General features: G+C 41.3%; 1 protein-coding gene across 1 annotated transcript; it reads left to right on the forward strand.

Moving 5' to 3' along the window:
• Positions 1-4,512: 4,512 nt before the first annotated feature.
• On the forward strand, positions 4,513-25,952 carry src (v-src avian sarcoma (Schmidt-Ruppin A-2) viral oncogene homolog; the record flags this gene model as incomplete). The annotated part of the gene is made up of 11 exons (XM_083975328.1): positions 4,513-4,756; positions 5,878-5,977; positions 11,050-11,148; positions 13,371-13,474; positions 17,417-17,566; positions 19,540-19,695; positions 20,484-20,667; positions 21,745-21,817; positions 22,341-22,494; positions 24,262-24,393; positions 25,744-25,952. The coding sequence occupies 11 exons, from the start codon at positions 4,513-4,515 to the stop codon at positions 25,950-25,952; spliced, it is 1,605 nt and encodes a 534-aa protein (XP_083831454.1).

Below are 25,952 nucleotides of genomic sequence, written 5' to 3' on the forward strand. Positions count from 1 at the left end.
TGTGTATGTGAAGGCAGCCGTTGTCTGTATCTGTGCTCATTAACCATTCAACCAGTCAGGCTGCAAAACACACAAAGACACACACACACACACACACAACTCCCTGATGCACCCGTCATCTTTGTGTCTGTGTGTTACACACTGACTGGGATGCACGCGACCCCCTTTATGCAGACATGCCCCGAGGTGTGTGTGTGTGGGGGGGGGGGGGGGGGTGATGGGGGGTATTGACTGTCCGGCCCCATTGACCCCTCTTCACTTCCTCGATGCCCCAACCCAGAATGAACCCCCCTCTTCCTCCTCCTGCTGCTCCTCTTCCTCCTCTCGTCTATTTTTCAATTTGTTTAATGTTTATTTCCGTGCAGCATCACGACTCTGCAGACACACAGACAGACAGACAGGACTCACCTTAGCTGACACCAGTGAGCTCCTCCTCCTCCTCCTCCTCCTCCCTGGTAGATTCACTCTGTTGAAAAGGAAAGGATGGAGAGGAGGGGAGGAGGAGGGGGGCAGAGCAGAGCAGAGCAGAGCAGAGCAGAGCAGAGCAGAGCAGAGCCAAAATGAGCGACATGAACCAGTGACAGCTTCACTCACTCCCCTTGTGTGGTTAGTGGACTGTGTTCGTCTTTGTGCTGCACATTTTCCACCGTATGTCACTGCAGCGCTGCAACGGTCTGGGCTGAAGTCCTGGTCTGTCTCTCTGGTTCAGGATTAGACGCTCGTCGGCTTGTGAATGAGACCAGAGGAGCCGCCGAGTCAAGCTCCTGACATCAGACATGAGACTGTTTATTTATCCCACACATGGGAAATTTGGTTGTTGCAGTAGCATTGTAGCATACAAGATAAAAGAGTAGAAAAATATGCAAAATATAGCAGTATAAAGCGATATATAAAAAAACATGAAAATAAAAAACCGAGAGATTCTGTATAGTTATGTGCCAAATTGTTTCAAGCATATTTGCAAGAATTAAATAGAATAAACATGATATACAGAGTGCAGGGTTCCCATGCATCCTGGAAAACCTGGAAAATGATTTATCACATTGTGACATCAGCTAGAACTCTATCTATTTGACTTCTTTCGACCCTGCTAAGGATTTCTTTTCCAAATAAGTGCCTATAAAGAAAAAACTAGAGACTTTGAGTTGATAGTGTTACCATGTTCTAGACTGCAAGCATGAGGTTAATGCATTGTTGTTTCTGAATAATGATGTGAATAACCAGTGGGTTATTGGGGCAGTAGCACAAGAACAGTAATTCTTCCTTCACCACTCTGAATTAGTAGATAGCATTAATGCATTAATTTACAATGAATAAGTGATAATTAGGAGTTTATATCAGGAAAAATCTTAATTCATGGTATAATAGAGGTAGAATAAGGCTATGTAGAATAAGGGGTTAATATGTGCTTAATAAGGAACTAGTAAGCTACTTATATGCATATTAATAAGCACCTAGTTAATAGTGAATATTGTTCCCTAATCTAAAGTGTTACCAAAGAAACTATTGCACATGTTGTACACAAAAATGGAACTGTTGCACATAAATGAATGAATAAATGTCAACTGTGTAGACTGTGTAAATACAGCCTAAAACTTAGAGGAGTGTGAATAGCACCAAAATGTTGCATGCTCAGAGTCCAGAGTTCAGGTTCTTACAGAAGAGAATGAGCTGCTGTAGCGTTTCATCTGCTTTTCATCATCATCATCATCATCATCACCATCAGTGCTGCTGCTGCTGCTGTACTGTACTGTACACCATGAACCACCGCCTCTTCTGTTTTCTGTAAATTAGCATTTCCTAGCAGACTCCCCGCGGCTCCAACGAGAGCACACGGGGGCCTGAGTCCCTAAATTACCCCCACCCCTCCTCTCCACTGGCTTAGTTTAATGAATTTGCTGCACTAAGCTGTGATTAGAGCTACTTCATGATCCTGAGTGGGCGGAGAAGTTTCACAAATGAAGAGGAACAGAGAGAGTAAAAAAAACAAAAACAGAACTGGACGACCTCTTGACCTCGGCCAGTTCACATCGGTACTATGAAGTTAAAGTTAAACAAAGAAGCTGCATTTTAAACTACTGTTCACTCACTGCTCCGTCTGGATTTTATATTAGGATGAGACAAATGATTCATTATCTCTCAGCATCTTTAGCTTCTGTTTTCGTGTTTTGCCAGACGCAGCAGGAAGACGTGTTCTGCAAATAAGATTTTTAAAAAAGGCACAATTATACATAGCCTAGTCATAGTACAGTCAGTGTGCAGTTAAATGTGTTATTTCTCTGCCTGCTTCCAGAAATAATAAGATAAAAAGACGCAGTGTAAAGCATAATATACATAAGATATGAAATATTAAAACAGCACATATAGTGTTGCATAAATATAAGTAGGCCACTATAATAAAATGTTGAGAGTGCAGTCAGGACTGCGAGTCGAGCATGTTAAAGGCTTGAATGAGTGTCAGACTTTATATTTGTTCAAATGAATAATACTGTACAATTTATAATGTGTTTATAAAGCAGCAAATAGCCTATAAGGAGTTTATGTGAGGCTGCAATTAATTCTGCTTTAAAAGTTCATTCCAGTTTCACTTTGAGTTTTATTTGTAATTCTTTATCCCCCTTTTTTTAATATATATATATATATATTCAGGCTCTTCAGTCATTGTCACGTCCTTTTGCATCATATATAGAAGAAATACTTTTTATTTATGCTGTTTTACTTTTTGTTGACGCTCAGACCTTCTTATTTTTCTGTGAAGCACTTTGTTAAGAAAAGTTTTATATAAATAAATAAAGTTACATCATCCAACCAGTGATCAGGAATAGCCCACACAGTTTCCAACCCAGAGTTCAGGCGGGAAGTTTTAATGTGTGGTGTTTTTTATTGGTCGATTAAAGAATTGACTGATTATCAAAATTTGTGTTATGAGGATAAAAAACCCCGGCAGTGTTTCGTTGACGTGAGATTTGTTGGTTGTTGCCGTTTTTTTTTTTTTTTACCAAGTCAATAAACTGTAACTCATCTGTAAATGATCAGTGTGAATAAAACCAGAAGAACGACGAGACGACGCCACAGAAAGTCTGAGCATCTGTGTCAGACACATGTGAATACTGTACAGGCATGTGCCACATGTCTGCTGCGTCTGGGTGTGTGTGTGTGTCGGGGTGTGTGTGTGTGTGTGTGTGTGTCGGGGTGTGTGTGTGTGTGTGTGTGTGTGTGTGTGCTGTTGAAACCGAAGCGTGGCAGCTGCTCCTCGGTCCGCGGGGACTCGGAGCAGCTTGTGGTCGACACAGCAGCGTCTCTGTGGCTTCAGCGCTCCGATCCGCTCCTTCTCTGGTTTCTGCCTCCGGCTTTTCAGGAATTTTTTCCAAAGAATGTTTTCTGAGGAGGAAATGACATCATAATAACGCAAGTGCACGATGATGTCATCCATCTGTCACCAGAGATGGTTGACATTGGTCCATATTTATGAGAACATCAAGGGACCCCTTAGACATTGGGGAATGTCCCTAATGTGCCCCCCTACCTGCCAGCTTGCTACTAGGAGTTCCTGGTGTCAAATGCATTTACAAATAAACCATGAAGCAAATTTATCCAAGAGGAGCATAGACCGAATCGCCTTGTTTACAACTAAAACTACTTCCGGGTAGAAAACCAGCACGTAATTTGAATGAGAACGAGAGTTTAGCTAGCCTATATCATATTTTTCACGCCCTATCACCGTTTAGACAAATCTGAAATGATTGAAGAAACATTACTATTTCTGTGTGTGTGTTTTGTGTTGCTATGTGTTGGATTTATTCAGTTTGGGGGAATCACGGTGTCTAGAAAGCATCAGTGGCTGCAGCTGACGGGGACATCTAACGGCAGTAGCTAAGCTAACAGCGGTAGCTAAGCTAACAGCAGGACGTCAGCTGTTAAAACCCTCCCGTTGTGGGACACGACATGAAACTACTCCAGTTAGCTCAGTCATGTTGTAACTCAGATATCCAAAATAAATAAATATATTTTTTCATGGAGCGTTTATTGAGTCACTGAGTTATTAAAGTTAAACAGGTAGCTAACCGTTAGCCCGGCTAATCTATGATAACCATGACTAATTACAAAAATGTGCACACATAAATAGTAATGTTTGTCCAATCATTGGTTTTATAAACTTTACAAACATCAGATTTGTCTAAACCGTGATATAGTGACCTGAAAAATTAGATATATATAGCGAAACTCTCGTGTGTCACTATTGTTCTCATGCTGGTTTTCTACCCGGAAGTAGTTGTAAACAACAAGGAGATTTGTTCTATCAATATTCTTTGTTGCTATTTATATTCTGTAAGAGTAGAGACTATTTTTGTTAAAAACAGGGGGGGTGGCTCCGAGGTGCCTCTTTCCTGCCCGCGGCTTCCAGAGTGTCTAGAAACGCCCCTGTCTGTCACTGTGCAATCAAATGGTGTTTTAAATAAAGTTTCTCCTTCTTCTGTGTCCTACAGACTAGTCCTCTCTCCGTCCTTGGCCATGGGGGGGTCCAAGTCTAAGCCCAAGGACTCGAGCCAGCGATCCCGCAGCCTGGAGGGAAACCTCAGCTCTGGCGGCGGCGGCGGCGGCCACCACCTGAACTCCACCCAGCAGTCGATGACGCCGAGCCGCAGCCCCAACATGGACCCCGGCCTGGGGGGGAACCAGCCCAACGCCGAGCTAGCGCTGTTCGGAGGCGTCGACAACAACAGCGTCACGTCGCCCAACAGGATGACGCTGGCAGGTGAGGAGGCAGTGCAGTGCAGTGTGTGTGTGTGTGTGTGTGTGCAGCAAGAAACCAGACCTCCTCTTCCTCCTCCTCCCCTTCTTTTTCATCTTTTTTCTCCTCTTCCTCCCCCTTCATCTTTTTTCTCCTCTTCCTCCTCCTCTTCATCTTCTTCCTCCTCTTCCTCCTCCTCTTCATCTTCTTCCTCCTCTTCCTCCTCCTCTTCATCTTCTTCCTCCTTCTTCTTCCTCTTCCTACTTCCTCCTCCTCCTCCTCCTTCTTCCTCCCCTTCTTATTCTTCCTCCTCCTTCTTCTTCCTCTTCCTCCTTCTCTTCTTCCTTCTCCTCCTCTTCCTCCTCCTCCTCTTCCTCCTCCTCCTCCTCCTCCTTCTTCCTCCTCTTCCTCTTCCTTCTCCTCCTCTTCCTCCTCCTCTTCCTTCTACCTCCTCCTCCTCCTTCTTCCTCCTCTTCCTCCCCCTCTTCATCTTCTTCCTCCTCTTCCTCCCCTTCTTCCTCTTCCTCTCCCTCTTCATCTTCTTCCTCCCCCTCTTCATCTTATTCCTCCTCTTCATCCCCTTCTTCCTCTTCCTCTTCCTCTCCCTCTTCATCTTCTTCCTCCTTCTTCTTCCTCCTCCTCTTCCTCCTCCTTCTTCCTCTTCCTCCTCCTCCTCCTTCTTCCTCCCCTTCTTATTCTTCCTCCTCCTTCTTCTTCCTCTTCCTCCTTCTTCCTCCTTCTCTTCTTCCTTCTCCTCCTCTTCCTCCTCCTCCTCTTCCTCCTCCTCCTCCTTCTTCCTCCTCTTCCTCTTCCTTCTCCTCCTCTTCCTCCTCCTCTTCCTTCTACCTCCTCCTCCTCCTTCTTCCTCCTCTTCCTCTCCCTCTTCATCTTCTTCCTCCCCCTCTTCATCTTATTCCTCCTCTTCATCCCCTTCTTCCTCTCCCTCCCCCTCTTCATCTTCTTCCTCCCCTTCTTCCTCTTCATCCTCTTCCTCCCCTTCTTCCTCTTCCTCCCCCTCCACATCTTCTTCCTCCTCTTCCTCCCCTTCTTCTTCCCCTCTTCATCTTCTTCTTCCTCTTCATCCCCCTCTTCTTCTTCTTCTTTTCATTCTTCTTATCCTTTAATCTTGTTCTCCTCTTCGTCAGGAGGAGTGACGACCTTCGTGGCGCTCTACGACTACGAGTCTCGAACGGCCTCAGACCTGTCGTTCAGGAAGGGAGAACGGCTGCAGATCGTCAACAACACGTAGGTCACAACACAACTACACAACTACACAACAACAACACAACAACAACAACAACACAACAACAACACAACACAACAACACAACACACTCTGTCTCCTCTGTTTCCTCTCAACACAAACAAACCCTGGAATATTTTTTCTTTCTCTCGATGAAGAGGAACTGTCATCACCATGTCTCTCTGAAACTTCCTGTCACCATAGAAACGCCTCAGAAAGCCTCGATTCTTTTACCTCATCTGACACGTTTCTGCAAGGAAGGAAGGAAGGATGGAAAGAAGGAAGGAAGGATAAAGGGATAGAAGGAAGGACGAAGGGAAAGAAGGAAGGAAGGAAGGATAAAGGGATAGAAGGAAGGAAGGAAGGAAGGAAGGAAGGAAGGAAGGAAGGAAGGAAGGAAGGACGAAGGGAAAGAAGGAAGGAATTCGGAAGGATAAAGGGATAGAAGGAAGGAAGGACGAAGGGAAAGAAGGAAGGAAGGATAAAGGGATAGAAGGAAGGAAGGAAGGAAGGACGAAGGGAAAGGCAGAAGGAAGGAAGGATGAAGGGAAAGAAGGAAGGAAGGAAGGACAAAGGGAAAGAAGGAAGGAAGGAAGGAAGGATAAAGGGAAAGAAGGAAGGACGAAGGGAAAGAAGGAAGGAAAGAAAGAAGGACGAAGGGAAGGAAGGACGAAGGGAAAGAAAGAAGGCAGGAAGGATAAAGGGAACGATGGGAGGAAAGAAGGAAGGGAAAAAGGAAGGAAAGATAGATGGAGGGAGGGAACAGATTGGGTCAAAAAAGATGGAAGAAGTAAGGATGAAAGGAAGGAAGGAAGGAAGAAAGGAAGGGAAAAAAGTGAGAAAGGAAGGAAGGAAGGAAGGAAGGAAAGGAAAAAAGGGAGAAAGGAAGGAAAGAAGGAAGGATGGAGGAAGTGAACAGAACTTCTTCTTCTGTGTGTGACAGACTTCAGACAAAGCCTCGGTGCTTTTACCTCATCTGACACGTTTCTGCACAAATGTAGCTCCGTTCACCAGAATCTCCCTCCACCTCCTCCTCACTGAGCTCACATGTGGCTCCTGAGACCTGGTTACTCTGCAGAACTGATCTCAGACCTGTTTTAAAAGGGGGTCCTAGCAGCGGGGAAACGCTTGTTGTGTGAGTCAGTGGAGGAGCAGTGAACCATACAGTATACAACACAGCACCCCCAGCCTCTGCTGCTGCTCGCCCAGTTTACTAACTCCTGACCTAGAAGGCAGCAGCTGAGGACAATAGTGGATTATCGCTGCATCTGGCCCCTTAAGCCACAGACCTGCTTCATTATTGGGTCAAGTGCAGCCAGAGATCTGCAGCCGGCGCCAAGACGAGTCACCAGGAGCTATGCAACCAGGTCTCCTTTGCAAAAGAGATTTCTGATCTCAATGGGACTTTCTGGTTAAATAAAAGTGAATAAATGTAATAAATGTAGCCTACGGCAAGTAATCATAAAATCACCCAATATGTCGTCACCAGAGACTAAGGAATCATGTTAATTTGAAAAATATACAATAGCACAGCCAGAATATTCGCATTGTGTTTTGATTTTGTGTGCAACCTGGATGTTTTGCGTCATCCAGGTTGCCAGTTACTACTGAGCTGCAAGTAAAACAAGCATTGTGGATCATGTATAATAATAAAAATAAAATGTGTGACCTTACTAACATTAAAAGACCTCGCTATGACTCTCAGAAACAACTTGACAAAAGCAGAAACTGTAACACTCTTGCACAACACTTAGACGACACTTAGAAAAAAAACAGGAGACACAAATGATTTGTGAAGAGAAAACTTTTAATTGTCCGGTCCAAAGGTCCTCATACACAGGTACAGTAGAGAGGAAAGAGATGGCAACCTAATCCAATCAGGGGAAAAGCACAAAAACCAGAATACAAGAATATAGTCAAAAACCATGTGGGAAACACTAAGGTACAAAGGATCTGCAGAGGACACACATGGAAACACTAACAAGGTACAGGTGTGTGAGAAAAAACAGGACCTAACTTTGGACGAAATAAACAAGAATCATTAGGCTACTACAAAATAAAACAGGAAGTGAACACAAGATAAACAACAAAGACGAAAGGCTGCAGTGTTTTGAATTTGACTGCAACAACAGTTTTGGCCTCAGTCTTCCATATCGCTCCTTTAAAGGGATACGCCAAAAAAAAATATTTGTGTCTTGCCTCACTCCCGAGTCCATGACCAACAGATAGACACCATCCTTTCGACTGTGCGTGCAGTAACCATGGAGATAGAGCCGTATCGCCCATAATTAGCTTAGCTCAAACACTGGAAATGTATAGGTAGTGTTAGCCTGCCTCCACCTAAAGTCACTAATTAGCTTAGCTCAAACACTGGAAGTGTATAGGTAGTGTTAGCCTGCCTCCACCTAAAGTCACTAATTAGCTTAGCTCAAACACTGGAAGTGTATGGGTAGTGTTAGCCTGCCTCCACCTAAAGTCACTAATTAGCTTAGCTCAAACACTGGAAGTGTATGGGTAGTGTTAGCCTGCCTCCACCTAAAGTCGCTAATTAGCTTAGCTCAAACACTGGAAGTGTATGGGTAGTGTTAGCCTGCCTCCTACCCGAGCTGAAACCAGCAGTCAGAAGCTGATTTCATTTTAGCTCTAAACTCTGTAAATATATCACTTTATCCACATTTCAAACATGTTTAGGAGAGAAAGTAGCCGTTTAGATCAGCAGTGTGTGTCGTTAATTTGTCTAAATACCAGCTGTTTATAATTTTGTTCGGACGAATTCGGCGCTACTCAAGTTAGCCATTGTGACCAACGCACTTCCGGTTACTTTCACAAAATAAAACACCCGTTGCCCTTTACATACAGAAAACCATGACGATAGAATTTGTGCTTTTACTTTGAAACAGGAAGCTAACCTACCCTCGATGTAGCTAGCTTGAACCAAAATAAAGCGTCTTAGCTTGAACCCTCCGTTTTGACCGATCTCGTCCCGTTAGCGGCATTTGACCGCTCAAGATGCCTTACCGGAGAGTTTTGTCAGCTCTGAGACGAAGATCGGCCCGCCGGTTTCCGTTTAGAGTTGCTGAAGAGTTTCTCTGATGACTTTAGGTGGAGGCAGGCTAACACTACCCATACACTTCCAGCGTTTGAGCTAAGCTAATTAGCGACTTTAGGTGGAGGCAGGCTAACACTACCTATACACTTCCAGTGTTTGAGCTAAGCTAATTACGGGCGATATGGCTCTATCTCCCTTGTTACTGCACGCACAGTTGAAAGGATGGTGTCTATCTGCTGGTCATGGACTCGGGAGTGAGGCAAGAAATGAAAAAAAAAATGTTGGTGTATCCCTTTAAAGTATAGATGCTGCTCAGTTAGTGAGTTTATCTATGAGATGGTTTAAATGTGATGCCGTGTCCAGGTCTGCTCTGTGTGTAGCTACTCTGCTGTTCTGCTGCTGCCTGTACATATAAATACATAAATACAACATGCTCTCTGTATTTCTTTAACCTCCTTCTTTCTTTCTCACCGCTTCCCTCTTTCATCTCTCTCCGTCACAAACCATCCTCACATTTTTTACAGGAGGAAGGTGAACTGCAGGTTTGTTGAAGCTTCTCTGCAGTTTGTATTTGAACTGTTGAACCCTTTTTATTTATTTCATTTTTATTTTTTCTGTTTGTCTGCCCGTGTGCTTGTTTCACCTGAAGCGTTTCTACTCTACTGTACTTCTGCACCGTAACACCACTCCGCTAGAAAAATGCACACACTCGCATAACTCCTGCTCATTACCCATGATCCCTTAGTGCAGTGGGGGGTGTGTGTGTGTGTGTGTGTGTGTGTGAAGCCTTGCAGCACTATTAATTAATGCAGGTCAGACAGCGGTAACTCATGAGTTCACTTTAAAGGTCCCTATGTTTCTGTTTTATTTTGAAGGACTGATATACTTGATAATCATTTTAGTGTATTTTATATCTCTTCTCTCAGCTTCTTACTGGGGCTCTGTGTCAGCCAATCAGGAGAGAGCAGGCTCTGAGCCTCTCTTCTAATTGGCTGACTGTTTTCTGGGTTTGATTTTTTTTTTAAATTGGAAGATTTCAGCTAAAGGGATAGTTCAACATTTTTGGCAAATTGGCCCATTGCCATAATCCCTATAGTCTTAGCAGTAGGTTCTTTACCTTTAATTGTCGGTGCAAGATGTTTTTAGAACGGCGGAGCAGAGCCGTGAGCTGCTCAGAGCTACGCTAAATACAGAGACTGCTGGATGAAAAACTGTCCCTGAAGGCAACGCGCATCAGCGGTTTTGCATGAATTTCCCTCTAAAACAACTCTGTGTGGTAACGTTGTGTTATTATCTCATAGCGTGGTGAATGTGCAGCTCACAACTTGTCCACCAGAGCGTTGTGGAGTTGTTGGATTGTGTATTTCATGAGTTTGATGAGTTGAAACCAAGAAATCCCATAATGAGCCTCCGTAGCGTAGCTCTGAGCAGCTCATGGCTCTGCTCCGCCGTTCTAAAAAATAGCTTGCACCGACAATTAAAGGTAACGAACCTACTGCTATGACTATAGGAATTATGGCAATGGGCCAATTTGCCAAAATGTTGAACTATCCCTTTAAGACTAATTTCAAGACCAAAGACTTTGATATTTTGCATTTATAAACATTATGGGATCTTTACATTTTAAAGTGTAATCTAGTGCTGCAAAGCTACAGCAGCTCACTCCCTGGTAACGTCTAGGATTCGAGCACCATCCCTCTGTGTTGTCATACCCACATGAATGCATGAATGTATATGACATGAATTAGTTGTATTATTATTATTCTTTAACAGTAGAGAGACACTTGGGCTGATATTTATCCAGCTTCATTGCAGGAACTAATATACTTCGATCTGAATCATCGTGTGAGGTTAACTCCAAAAAAACACACAAAGTGCAAAGTGCAAAGTGGATGTGAGGCCTTTCTGTAATGAGACGCTTGATAAACAGCAGCCCTGAAAGAAGTCATGAGTGAGTGTTTTATTTGTGCTATGTGTGTGTGATGCGCCTCGCTGAAGCTGTGTGTTGTGGTTTGATGGTTTGCAGAGAGGGCGACTGGTGGCTGGCGCGCTCCCTGACCACCGGAGAGAGCGGCTACATCCCCAGTAATTATGTGGCTCCATCCGACTCCATCCAGGCAGAAGAGTAAATCCCTCCTTTTTTCTTTTTTGTTTCTTGCACTGTCTCCTTTATCTGTTTTTCACCAGAAGAATTAACGCTCTCTCTGTCTCGTTCTAGCCTTTTGTGTATCTCTCTCTCTCTCTCTTTCTCTGTGTGTGAATTTGAAATGTTAGAGAATTGATTGACGTCATGTTGGGAAATATGCTGCACTGTAAAAACTCTAAAAAAATCTTTTTAAGAATATTTGTCTTATTTCTTGTCAAAATGTCTCTTTTCTAGTCAAAACTAATCTCTTTCCACTTAAAAAAAGACTCATCATCTAAAAATGAACTTGTTTTTAGATAATTTCCACTTGTTTCAAACACATTTTCACTTGAAATAAGTAGAAAAATCTGCCAGTGAGAGCAAGTTTTTTGTGCTTGTAATAAGAAAGAAAAACTTGCTCCACTATCAGATTTTTCTACTTATTTCAAGTGAAAATATGTTTGAAAAAAGTGTCTAAAAAACAATCTACTTTTTATGTGATGAGTCTTATTTTGACTAGAAATTACATTTTGACTAGAAATAAGACAAATATTCTTGGTAAGATTTTTGAGTTTTTGCAGTGTGCTTCTTCTTGTTTTTCTTTTTCTTATTGAGAAGATCAACAGTTAGTTAGTTTGTTTAGCTTAAAGGCTGAAAACAGAGGGAAGCAATTATCCTCTATAGCTCCGTCTGTCCAAATATAACAACATAACCTTCCCACCAGCACATGTGGAGCAGTGGTTTGTCCCACTGTCACCTCGCAGTGGGATGAGTCGGACTTGTGCAGGATAATCTGTGATTTTTCCCAAAGGTGTGAGTGTGAATGTGTGTGTTTGTCACCTGTGTCTCCTCCCTCCCTCCTGGCTTCAGTCCAGCCACAACCCTCAGTTTCATCACTGCAAAAACTGAATCCCAGCAGCATCATGAGCTCAACGTGTTTGGGACGGAGCCAGAGAAGCTGTTTCCCTCTGTTTCCAGTGTTTGTGCTTAGATAAGAGACAAGCAGCTGCTGCTGTTTCACTGTGTTCACCGTGAGAGAGTGGCATCAGGCTTTTACAGCGCAGTCCACAAATTCCCCAATAGTTCACCAAAAAAATGAAATCCAGTCATTATTGACTCCCCTTCATGCTGATGAATACTCCGGAGTAGTTTTTTATTCCTCAAAGTGCATCTGGAGACCCGGGAGGCCGGTTCCTAGTCCAACCAAAACTATATATGAGAGTAATAGGGCCCGACACAAAAACGAGTTTACCCAAAACAACGTCATATGTCCTGTATTGAATTTGCCTCGGGCGCACTCTCATGTCCACGTGTGCATCCTGCCCGACACAAAAACGTCCATAAAACTACACAAAAACCATTTAATATTCCTCCACACTGCTCGTCCACTGCAATCCAAGTGTCCTGAAGGGAGATAGTCCAGAGTTTACTGGAAACTACGTCATTGAGGCAAGTCCGGTCACGTCCGCGTGCGTCGTGTGAACGTGAGAGTGCGCCCCAGGCAAATTCAATCCAGGACTGTTGAGGCTGTAGAAATGTCCTAAATGAGGTAGTTTCCAGTAAACTCTGGACTATCTCCCTTCAGGACACTTGGATTGCAGTGGACGAGCAGTGTGGAGGAATATTAAATGGTTGTTGTGTAGTTTTATGGATGTTTTTGTGTCGGGCGCTATTATTACTCTCATATAAAGTTTTGGTTGGACTAGGAACCGGCCTCCCGGGTCTCCAGATGCACTTTGAGGAATAAAAAATTACTCCAGAGTATTCATCAGCATGAGGGGGAGGCACTGATGACTGAATTTCATTTTTTGGTGAATTATTCCTTTAAGACTAAGTCATGGCTCTAAGCCGCTGGATAAACGCGGCCCCTGCTCTGTAAGTCTCGTGTTTAGTGTTTTAGTGTTTAGTGTATTTCCCAACATGCAGCTGATCTGTACATGCACCAACTGTTGAACTAACCTTTTTTCTAACACCTTCATTTCTCACCTTCTGCTTCCTGCTGCCCCAGTCACCTCAGACTGACTCTAGAGTCCAGGTAAGCAGCTGTCCTTCTAGTCTGAAATGTTTGCTTTCCCTCCTCTCCTCTCCTCTCTTCCACCCACATAGCCGACTACTGTGCATCCTCTCCTCTTCACTCTTATCTCTGTGTGTGTGTTAGTGTGTTTGTGTGTTTGTGTGTGTGTCTCATGCTGCTGCTGCTTCTTTTCTGTCAACATCACCAGGTGGTACTTTGGCAAAATCACGCGCCGTGACTCGGAGCGGCTGCTGCTCAGTTTAGAGAACAGGAGGGGGACGTTCCTGGTGAGAGAGAGCGAAACCACCAAAGGTAAGAGAGCAGAGAGAGGCAGCGATGGCTTCTTCTCAAAAACCTCAGGACTTATAGACCGAATACAGTATATATAGATGGACGATGTTTCTGTGGCAATCAATCAATCAATCAACTTTATTTATATAGCACATTTAAAAAACCACAGGGGAAGCCAAAGTGCTTTACATTGAGACATAAAATAGGTTAAAGATTAAGATAAGACAGAGTTAAAGAGTTGCCTCTAATGCTCAATTCAGGGGCTTTTAATATGATATTGGACCCCAGTGGGAAACTATTGAAAGTTCTGATCAATAAAAAAACTAATTATTAAAGGGACAATGAGGAGTTTTGGAAAAGCGAAGTGTTTTCACACTACATTTATGAGCCTCCGCACCGTGAAATTCTTTGACCGGCACAAGACAGACTCATGTTTTCATTCATCAAGAATTAAAGTCAGAGGTTGGAAGACGATCACATACCGTCGTAGTTCCCACCATAAACGGTGATTCGGCGGCGTTATTCTCATGACTCGCCACGAAACCGAAAGTAAAGAAACGCTGGTCGGCTCGCCCAGCATTTCCACCACCACTAATAATAACAAAATAACCATAGAGACAAAACCAGAGATTTATCTAAAATGGAGCCATTAACAAGTGGTAACGTAGATTCATCCACATTAATATCAGACTTTTTTATTGTCGCAGAATTTTTCGTTCTGCCGATGGAGAAACTCCTCGTTGTCCCTTTAAAGAGTTGCCTCTAATGCTCATTTCAGGGGCTTTAAATATGATATTGAACCCCAGTGGCAAACTATTGAAAGTTTTGATCAATAAAAAAAACTCCATAATTATCACATACAATCTGTCGGTGTCCTCCTCTATTCTGACTCTGACTCTGAATTCACCTCATGATACGGCACTTCAACGTCCTCCAGCACCAGTATCCAACATTTTAAACATATATAAAGCTGTAAAAGCATGAAAGATCCCCATTAAATGCCAAGCTCCAGAACAGAACTCTGACTAATAACTTAACGTCCTTAATGGAGTCGTGAACGTGATGAAAGTTTCAGCTGTGTTAAAATGTTTAAATGGGTGAATTGTATAAAACAGTTGGTAAGAAGAGAGAGAAACTGGCTGCAGAGACCAAAGCTGTTTCTCTACCAGGCTGTAATCATGTTTATTTCTAAAGTTTGAGGATTTAACATGTGAGTCTATGGAGATTAGAATCAGCCTCGTGTGGTCACTTCAGGAACTGCAGCTTTCAGGCCTGGAGGTAAAAACTTGGTTTCAGTTAAAATATTGCTCGTAACGTTGATGTTTGAATGAAACTGTACATTGAAAGTTTGTTTGGAGCCGGTGGTAGTCGAGTTCTCTTTTCTTTATTCAGAGGTTTTTAAAGAGGGAACATGAATCTTCCTCAAAGACAAACACCTCATTCTGATTCTTTATGGAACTCGGGGATCGTACAGTAATCCCTCATCGTATTAACCAGAGGAACTATTTTTAAAGAAGTAATGATGATGGTCGGTTTCTTCCAACAATAGCTGCAGGGGCTTTTTTTTTTTTAAATGTCAGTGTGGTTTGTGTCTTTATAACAGAGTGAGAGTGTGGGAACTCTGCAGACCTGCAGCAGCAGATAGCGTATCATCATTTGTTATCATGTGTGGAGGCGTCTTCATGCACTGTAAAAACTCACAATCTTTCCAAGAACATTTGTCCTCTTTCTTGTCAAAATGTCTCATTTCTAGTCAAAACTAACCTCTTTCCACTTAAAATAAGACTCATCACCTAAAAATTAACTGTTTTTTAGATCATTTTCACTTGTTTCAAACAAATTTTCACTTGAAATAAGTAGAAAAATCTGTCAGTGAAGTTTTTTGTGCTTGTAATAAGGAAGAAAAACTTGCTCCACTGTCAGATTTTTCTACTTATTTCAAGTGAAAATCTGCTTGAAAGAAGTAAAAAGTGTCTAAAAACAAGCTACTTTTAATATGATGAGTCTTATTTTAAGTATAATGAGACTTGTTTTGACTAGAAATAAGACAAATATTCTTGGTAAGATATTTCAGTTTTTGCAGTGTTCTTAGTTTAGTTTTTTCTTCTTTTTTTTTACTGAAATGTTCAGATCTCAACATGAAGCACTTTTTTTTTTTTGAATCCAGTGACATGTTTCAGTAAAAATGCAGAGAGAGACAAGAGAACACAGACCTTGTGGGATTCTCCACTTTACATTACAAGACGTGTATATGTACATACACTCTGCTGCATGTTGTGAGGAAGGAGGAGGAGGAGGAGGTGCAGAGGGAGGGACGGGTGAGGAGCAGCAGGGTGAGGAGCAGCAGGGTGAGGAGTGAGGTGCTGGTGCTGGTGGGTGAGTCAGTCAGACAGAAGTAGGTCAATGTGGAGCTGAGGACTGAAGCTCCTCCGGCCGTATCACCCAGTTAAACAGTGAAGGAGGGAGAGGCAGCGTCGCCCGCGGCCGCGCTCTGAGCATAGACTGTATATGGCTCTGAGTCACACTGGTTCACACTGAGCTCACACTGCCCCCTGCTGGACGGATGGAGACATTACCCCCCAGGAAGAAACAAAAACAAACAAAAAACATCAAATTATCTTTTAATCCGGATGTAAAAGCATCTTTTTAGTCTATTATTATTAGTATATTTTATTATTATATCAAATCAAATCAGTTTAATTGTATAGAACTTTACAATAGCCTATCTAAAATAATGATTGAAGTGATTTCCATTAAAGGGACAACGAGGAGTTTTGGAAAGCGAAGTTTTCTCATGCTACATTTCCCATGAGCCTCCGCGCGCACGGTGAAATTCTTGAACCGGCGCAAGACAGACGTCTCGCCAAGAATGTTTTCATTCATCAAGAATTGAAGTCAGAGGTTGGAAGACGATCACATACCGTCGTAGTTCCGACTATAAACAGCGATTCGGCGGCGTTATTCTCATGACTCGCCGGGCAGCGTCCGCAAAACCGAAAGTAAGGAAACGCTGGTCGGCTCGCCCAGCGTTTCCACCATTAATTAAAATAATAAAATAACGATAGAGACAAAATGATATATTTATCGAAAATGGGTCCATTAACAAGTGGTAACGTAGATTCATCCACGTTAATGTGAGACTTTTTTATAACCAAATAGAAACTCCTCATTGTCCCTTTAATTGTATAGAACTTATATTGTTTCATCTCTTCAAGATTTCTTCAGCAGTTTCTTAACCTCATTCAGCATTGTTTCAACAATTCATTCAGCTCATTCAGCTTTCAGCTTTCAGCATTCACCCGTATTTCCTTCAGGAAATGCCTTCTGTAGTTATTATATCAAATCAAATCAGATCAAAGTTTAATTGTATAGAACTTTACAATATCTAAAATAATGATCAAAGTGCTTTACATTAAAACTTAAGAACACAGCAAGAATAAGACAAATATAGAGACATTAAAACATTAAACAATAATTAAAAAAAAAAAACAGGAAGATGTCACAGCATCTCTCAACATTAAAAGCCATTCTGAATAAAAACGTTTTTTTTATTGTATGTCATTTTACTTTGGTTTTATTTGTAGCAGTATTTATTCATTTATTGTCTGATTTTTTACACTTTTTTGCTCCATAATTTTATGGATAAGCTATTATTTCTTAGCTTTCGTATTTGTTTTTATTATTACTATTTTATTTTTTCCCTCATTGCAAAGTAATGATACAGTAGCGTTGCCTCAGTTCACTCTGGTTTTAACAGCTCCCTGTCATGAAAGCACAGTGGGATGACAACGGGTCTGTGTATGTAAAACACTTTGAGTTACAATGACTGTGCTATACAAATAACATGTTATTTCATTTGATTTGAAACTATCAAGTCCTTTGATCCAGGCAGCAGCATGAATCAGATATGATTGTTATATGATGATGATGATGATGACGTCGTCTCTCTGTCTCTCTGTGCAGGTGCCTACTGTCTGTCTGTGCTGGACTACGACAACACCAAAGGTCTGAACGTGAAGCACTACAAGATCAGGAAGCTGGACAGCGGCGGCTTCTACATCACGTCACGCACTCAGTTCAGCGCTCTGCAGCAGCTGGTCAACCACTACCGCAGTCAGTCCCACACACACACACACACACACACACACACACACACACACACACACACACACACACACACACACAATTAACATTTTTGTTTTATTCTGTTAACTACTCACAACGTTTCTCCCAAAATTAAAATAATAATATTGTCATTTATTGAGCATTTATTTGCAGAAAATGACGACTAGTCAAAATAACAACTCTTTTCAGACCTTGAATAATAAAATAATAATAATTTTTTACCTTATTAGGAAGAGTTTATGAATCAATTTTGGTGGGATATTGTTAACACTCCTGTTGTCCTTCTGGGTTAAATTATTGACCCAATTTGTTCCCTTCCTCCAGCCTTCCTTCTTTCCTTCCTTTCTCCCTTCCTTCTTTCCACAATCCTTTTTCCTTCCTTCCTTCCTTCCTTCCTTCCTTCCTTCCTTCCTTCCTTCCTTCCTTCCTTCCTTCCTTCCTTCCTTCCTTCCTTCCTTCCCGTCGTCCTTCTTCTTCCTTCCTCTTTTGATCCAATTGACCTGATCTGTTCCCTGTCCCTCCATCTTTCTTTCCTTCTTTATCCATTCCGTCTTTCCTCCCTTCTTCCTTCTTCCTTCCTTGAATTAATCTGTTCCCTCCCTCCATCTTTCTTTCCTTCCTTTTTCCCTTCCTTCTTTCCACAATCCTTTTTCCCTCTCTTCCTTCCTTCCTTCCTTCCTTTCTTCCCTTCATCCTCACTTTTTCCTTCCTTTTTGACCCAATCTGTTCCCTCCCTCCATGATCTATCTTTCCTTCATTTTCCCCTTCCTTCTTTCCCTTCGTCCTTACTTCTTCTTCCTTCCTCTTTTGATCCAATTGACCCGATCTGTTCCCTATCCCTCCATCTTTCTTTCCTTCTTTTTCCCTCCCTTCTTTCCTCCCTTCTTTCCTCCCTTCTTTCCTCCCTTCTTTCCCTTTTTCCTTCCTTCCTTGAATGAATCTGTTCCCTCCCTCCATCTTTCTTTACTTCCCTTTTCCCTTCCTTGTTTCCACAATCCTTTTTCCCTCCCGTCCTTACTTCTTCCCTCCGTTTTGACCCAGTCTGTTCCCTCCCTCCATGATCTATCTTTCCTTCCATTTCCCCTTCCTTCTTTCCTCCCATCTTTCCCTTTGTCCTTCCTTCCTTCTTTACCTTCGTCCTTCCCACCTTCCTTCCTTCCTACCTTTCTTCCTTCTTTCCCTTCGTCCTTCCTTCCTTATCCCTTAAACCTATTTTATAATCTTCCTATATATAAAAAAAAAAATCTAGAGTGTCAAACATGTAGAGATGCTTGAGAAGAGACCTTTGTGAAGCTGTTGTGTTGCTGACTGTATATCACACGTCTCAGGTTGTTCTGTTTGTGTCTAACCTCACCACCACCGTGTCGTGTCCCTCCCTCCATCTATCTTTCCTTCCTTCTTTCCTCCCATCTTTCCCTTTGTCTTTCCTTCCTTCTTTCCCTTCGTCCTTACTTCTTCTTCCTTCCTCTTTTGATCCAATTGACCTGATCTGTTCCCTCCCTCCATCTTTCTTTCCTTCCTTTTTCCCTGCCTTCTTTCCCTTCTTCCTTCGTTCTTCTTCCTTCCATGAATGAATCTGTTCCCTCCCTCCATCTTTCTTTCCTTCCCTTTTCCCTTCCTTCTTTCCACAATCCTTTTTCCTTTCCTTCCTCTCTTCCCTTCGTCCTATACCGTTTTGACCCCAATCTGTTCCCTCCCTCCATGATCTATCTTTCCTTCCATTTCCCCTTCCTTCTTTCCTCCCATCTTTCCCTTTGTCTTTCCTTCCTTCCTTCTTTCCCTTCGTCCTTCCTTCCTTCCTTATCTCTTAAACCTATTTTATAATCTTCCTATAAAATAACAAAAAAGTTAGAGTGCCAAACATGTAGAGATGCTTTTGAAGAAACCTTTGTGAAGCTGTTGTGTTGCTGTATATCTGTATATGTCTGAGGTTTATTCTTTCTGTTTGTGTCTGACCTCAGAGCACGCCGACGGGCTGTGTCACAGTCTGACGGAGATCTGTCCCGTCCTGAAGCCTCAGACTCAGGGACTGGCCAAGGACGCCTGGGAGATCCCCCGAGAGTCTCTGAGGCTGGACCTGAAGCTGGGGCAGGGCTGCTTCGGAGAGGTCTGGATGGGTAAGAGCTGCTTTCTCCTCCGTCTTCTAACCTCCATCAAAGTCTGAGCCTCTAAAAGAGAAAAAAAAATGTTTAAAATGTCAGCTGCTGCAGACAGTTATTCTTCCTTCCTTAAAGGGATAGTAGCATTTTTTTAAAAGTGGGGTTGTATGATCTACAAATAGCCCCTAAGTACTTTAATTGCAGTAGAAGACTCTCTGCACTCCTCCCGTTAGCAACGCCAGCCCATAATAGCCCTGCCCAGAGATTTACAACATACAGTGTTGTGAACAGACCCAAAGAAACGGCCTATTTTCACGGCCTAAAAGAGGTTTTACCTGAAAAAAAAATACAATATTTGTCTTATTTCTTGTCAAAATGTCAAAATTTTAGTCAAAACTAATCTCTTTCCACTTACAATAAGACTCATCACCTAAAAATTAACTTGTTTTTAAATATTTTTTACTTGTTTCAAACTAATTTTCAATTAAAATAAGTAGAAAAATCTGCCAGTGAAAGTTTTTTGTGCTTGTAATAAGAAAGAAAAACTTGCTCCACTATCAGATTTTTCTACTTATTTCAAGTGAAAATCTGCTTGAAAAAGGTAAAAAGTGTCTAAAAACAAGCTGCTTTTTAATCTGATAAGTCTTATTTTAAATATAATGAGATTTGTTTTGACTAGAAATGACATTTTGACTAGAAATAAGACAAATATTCTTGGTGAGATTTTGAGTTTTTGCAGTGTTCACTTCCTAACAGACACATTAGAAACGTGTAGATTTGTTTTGTTTCTTCTCTTCTCTGACCAGGAACGTGGAACGGTACGACTCGTGTAGCGATCAAGACGCTGAAGCCCGGCACCATGTCTCCCGAGGCGTTCCTGCAGGAAGCTCAGGTCATGAAGAAGCTGAGACACGAGAAGCTGGTTCAGCTCTACGCCGTCGTGTCGGAGGAGCCCATCTACATCGTCACAGAGTACATGGGCCAAGGTCAGTGAGTCAGGACTTCTGTTTGTCTGCTACGACGTGATGTTCCTGGGCAGAGGAAGATAAATCTCTCTCTTGTGAAGTTATACTTTTATGCAAATGTTGTATTTAACCAAAACGAGACGACGATAGATAAAATTCTCTATTTAATCATGTTTTTAAAGTTGCACATCAGGAAAATCTGGGTAAACAAAGGCGTAAGTAAAATTGCGATAACATTCTCATGTCAGTTGAAGAGTTGAGACGAAAATATGACATCCAAACCAAAACACTATTTTAAATACTTACAGATAAGAAACTATACATGTATGACACAGAAATCTTTATCTCTACCTTCTCTTACCTCTGTAGAAGAAATGGCAACAAATCAACACTCCTAAGAGGCGATTGACTTGAAGTTTCTATGCAACAATCATGGATGGGTCTCAGGTTTCTTCAGATAATAAAAGACTGGCATGGTGTGGGAAACACGAATAATAAATTCCCATTTTAATCTACTTCAATATAAGTGGATAATGAGAATATGTGCAACATAAATAAATTCAACCCCAATAATCCCGACAGACAGGCCTCACTGCATATGGGACTTTACCCACAGATCCAGACTTTTCTTATTGTAATGGATGTGATTTTACAGGTATAAAACTATCAATATGCACCCAACTGTGTGTCTTTTTTCCTGTAAATCATAATTTTAGCAAGGCAAACAAGTCTATGATGACTTTTTGCATGTAACAAGCTAAACATACCACAGCAAAATCTTGTAAATCCACTATGAAACCAAGCGTTAGTGTCTGACCTGGAGAAACTCACTTTTAACGTGAGGCTAAATATCTTTAGTTTGTTAGTTTTCTCTTCAGGATAACTAAGATAACTTTTGAACCACGTTTTGGACTGTGCCAAATAATATATATCTTATTTACCTTATTGAAGATGAGCTTTTACTGTGATGGTTCCGTTTTGCACCTGTGTTATTTGTTGTAGTGTGATCATTTTCTCTGAAAATTAATAAACACGTTACAATAAATTAAGTTGCACATCAGGAAATGAACACCTGCTCTCTGTGTCGCTCCCTAACAGGCAGCCTACTGGATTTCCTGAAAGGCGACATGGGTAAGATGCTCCGCCTCCCGCAGCTGGTGGACATGGCCTCGCAGGTCAGTAAGAACAGAAAAACAGAAATAATAAATAATAATTTCCTCCTGTTGTACAGCACACTGCAAAAACTCAAACTCTTACCAATAATATTTGTCTTATTTCTAGTCAAAACTAATCTCATTCTACTTAAAATAAGACTCATCACATTAAAAAGCAGCTTGTTTTTAGACATTTTTTTTACTTATTTCAAGCAGATTTTCACTTGAAATAAGTAGAAAAATCTGATAGTGGAGCAAGTTTTTCTTTCTTATTACAAACACAAAAAACTTGCTTTCACTGGCAGATTTTTCTACTTATTTCAATGGAAATTTTGTTTGAAACAAGTGAAAATGATCTTAAAACAAGTTAAGTTTTAGGTGATGAGTCTTATTTTAAGTGGAAAGAGATTAGTTTTGACTAGAAATGAAACATTTTGACAAGAAAAAGGACAAATATTCTTGGAAAGATTTTGAATTTCATCCAGTTGTATCTCTTCAACCCGTCCACTCACCGAGCCGCTCCCTCCTCCCTCTGCTCCCTCAGATCGCCTCTGGGATGGCGTACGTGGAGAGGATGAACTACGTGCACAGAGACCTGCGCGCCGCCAACATCCTGGTGGGAGACAACCTGGTCTGTAAAGTGGCCGACTTCGGTCTGGCTCGGCTCATCGAGGACAACGAGTACACGGCCAGACAGGGTGAGAGAGCAGCTTCATTCAGGCTGCTGCATTCATTCAGTCATTCATTCATTCATTCATTCATTCATTCATTCATGCAATGATGTCCACTAGAATTTAAAGTGGTTAATGGTCAAAGTTAAAGGCCACAAAACATGTTTTATGTGCACAATTGTGACACAGTTTGACACAACAGGATAAAGAGTGAAGAAGTTTTACATTCAAAAGGTTTCTGACATCGTAACCCACACATTTAGCTGTGTTGCTCATTCCACAAATGCACGATCCTTACAAGTCATACCTCGTTGTAAAGGCGACTTATCTTCAGCTTTCCAACAATATTAAAATACACCAGCAGTTGGTTTTTATTTTTTTTTATAGGGAGAAAGAACTGACTGAAATAATGTTTCCAAACAGTTTCTTTTCTCTTTCTCACCTCAGATTTGAGAACGACTGCTCCTCAATCTCTGATTATTGATTTAGATTTAGATTTTAATAACAAACACAAGTTCTCAATGTCCAAAAAGGAGTAGGTAGACGTCTAAACTTATAGAAATCCTTAGCGTTGTACAGTAGTAGGCTACTTCAGACCGATCTTGAAACCACATCTTCAAGGTCTTGGTCTTGTCTCGGTCTCTGTGTCTCTGTCTCACTTTAGTTTCTGTGATGTGATTCAATAAGTTCCAGATAATTCAGATAGTTGTACTAAAGTATCTGCTCGTGTTAAACCATCTGAACAACTTGGTGTCACCATGACAACAGTGGGAGGAGACTTCAGCAGCTTCTGTGCTGTGTTCTTCTGTTCAATACAAACTTTGTTTACATTAAATATGGTTTAGATTTTACATCAAATCATCTTTTCTTTTTTTAAGCTGAGGAGGAATAATGTAAATATCAAGACACATAATTATTATGAGGACTGGGACTGGAGACAGTGATGGACTTGGACTTGGTCTCGGGTTGGGTAGTCCTCTTCTGCTCCATTAATATTGCATCTATCTCTCTTATTAATAATCAACTATAATGTTACACTGCAAGAACTCAAAATCTTTTCAAGAATATTTGTCCTTTTTCTTGTCAAAATGTCTCATTTCTAGTCAAAACTAATCTCTTTTCACTTAAAATAAGACTCATCACCTAAAAATTAACTTGTTTTTAGATCATTTTCACTTGTTTCAAACTAATTTTCACTTGAAATAAGTAGAAAAATCTGCCAGTGAAAGCAAGTTGTTTTGTGCTTGTAATAAGGAAGAAAAACTTGCTCCACTATCAGATTTTTCTACTTATTTACAATACAATACAATACAATACAATACAATAAATCTTTATTATCCACCATGGTGGAAATTTGCCTTTGGCTCACCGTAAAGATACAACATTTCATTAAAAACATACAGCAGTTAAGAATGCCGTTAAAAACACAGTTAAAACATATAGTTAGAAAAAAGAAAAAAGGACAGTTAGGAGCAGTTCAGTGTTAGTGCATCACTTCTGTTGAGTTTCAAGTGAAAATCTGCTTGAAAGAAGTAAAAAAAAAAGTGTCTAAAGCTACTTTTAATGTGATGAGTCTTATTTTAAGTAAAATGTGACTAGAAATGACATTTTGACTAGAAATAAGACAAATATCCTTGGTAAGATATTGAGTTTTTGCAGTGTACAGCTCACGAAGCGTTATAATTTCTGCAGTTAGACGTTAAGTTTTGTCTCATTGATCTGATCTCATGAACCCCTCCTCTTCCTCCTCCTCCTCCTCTTCCTCCTCCTCTTCCTCTTCTTCTTCTCCTGCAGGAGCTAAGTTCCCCATCAAGTGGACGGCCCCCGAGGCGGCGCTCTACGGACGCTTCACCATCAAGTCTGACGTCTGGTCGTTCGGCATCCTGCTCACGGAGCTCGCCACTAAAGGCCGAGTCCCGTACCCAGGTGAGGATCTAGATCTGGTGTGTGTCTGTGTGTGTGTGTGTGTGTGTGTGTGTGTGTGTGTGTGTGTGTGTGTGTGTGTGTGTGTGTGTGTGTGTCTGTGTGTGTGTTTCCCCTCGGGCGTCGGAGAGAGAGACAGACGGAGCGGTGTAGAGGAAGAGGCCGTGTTTATCTGAGACGGAGCTACATGCACAGATGTTATCATCAGAGTCTGGACGTCATGGTTCACCGCTGCTGACACGCTTTATCTGTCTAATGCTGCTCATCAATCATGCTTTGGTGTTTTTTTCCCTCCCATAAATTATTTCCAACTGGACTCGAATGACATATTCACATAGAACAGACGCACAATTATGGAGGTCATTCGTATCTCTTTGTCATTATCTACTTTCCCTTTCACAATTAAAGTCCCTGAATATTACCAGGTGGTACATTATGTTTTGCCCTGTAGACAAGGACACTTTTCTTTCTTTTTTTTTACATCAAGGACCCATAAATTGACACAAATTAGACCACGGACCCCCACTGGACAAAATTCTGAAACAAACAACAGAAATACACAAATGTTTGTTCTGAGACTGAATAACGTTACTTTCTTAGTAGCCTAAATGTATGTTCAAATTAGGGCCACTGGCTTGAATTTTGGGGAAATTTCTGGGAAAAAGTGGTAACATTTCTCAAAAAGAAAGTTAAAAAAAACTGTAAAAAAAAATAAATAAATAAAAATCTTTAAAATAAAAAAGTAAAAAAACATTTTTTAAATGTGAAAAATGTAAAAAAAAATAAATACATAAATAATAATAATAATAATAATAATAATAATAATAATAATAATAATAATAATAATAATAATAATAATAATAATAATAAATAAAGAATAAAAAGAAGTTTTAAAAATCCTACAAAAAACTGGTGAAATTTCCCAAAAAAATTCTAGAAAAATGTGATAAAATTTCAAGAAAAGAGTGGTAACATTTCTCAAAAAGAAAGTTAAAAAAAAAAACTGTAAAAAAATAAATAATAATAATAATACATAAATAAATAATAATAAATAAATAAAAATCTCGAAAAAGTAAAATTTAAACAGTGAAATTGATCAAAAAAGGTTTTAGAAATAGTAGAAAAAAGTGGTAAAATTTCCCCCCAAAAAAGAGAAAAATTCTAGAAAAAAGTGATAAAATTTCGAGAAAAAAGTGGTAACATTTCAAGAAAAAGTTGGAGACCCCCTTGAACCCTCTATAGGGCCACTGGGTGTCCCCGGACCCCACGTTGAGAATCACTGCTGTCGACGATTTGTACAGTTTTTAGTTGAACCAAATCTCTCTGCTCTGTGCCCCCCCCCCCCCCCCCCAGGCATGGTGAACCGGGAGGTGCTGGACCAGGTGGAGCGCGGCTACAGGATGCCGTGTCCGGCCGAGTGTCCCGACTCGCTGCACGAGCTGATGCTGACCTGCTGGAGGAAGGAGCCGGAGGAGCGGCCCACCTTCGAGTACCTGCAGGGCTTCCTGGAGGACTACTTCACCTCCACCGAGCCGCAGTACCAGCCCGGGGAGAACCTGTAG

Source organism: Trachurus trachurus (genome assembly GCF_905171665.1).
Source record: "Trachurus trachurus genome assembly, chromosome: 7".
NCBI classification, from domain to species: domain Eukaryota; kingdom Metazoa; phylum Chordata; class Actinopteri; order Carangiformes; family Carangidae; genus Trachurus; species Trachurus trachurus.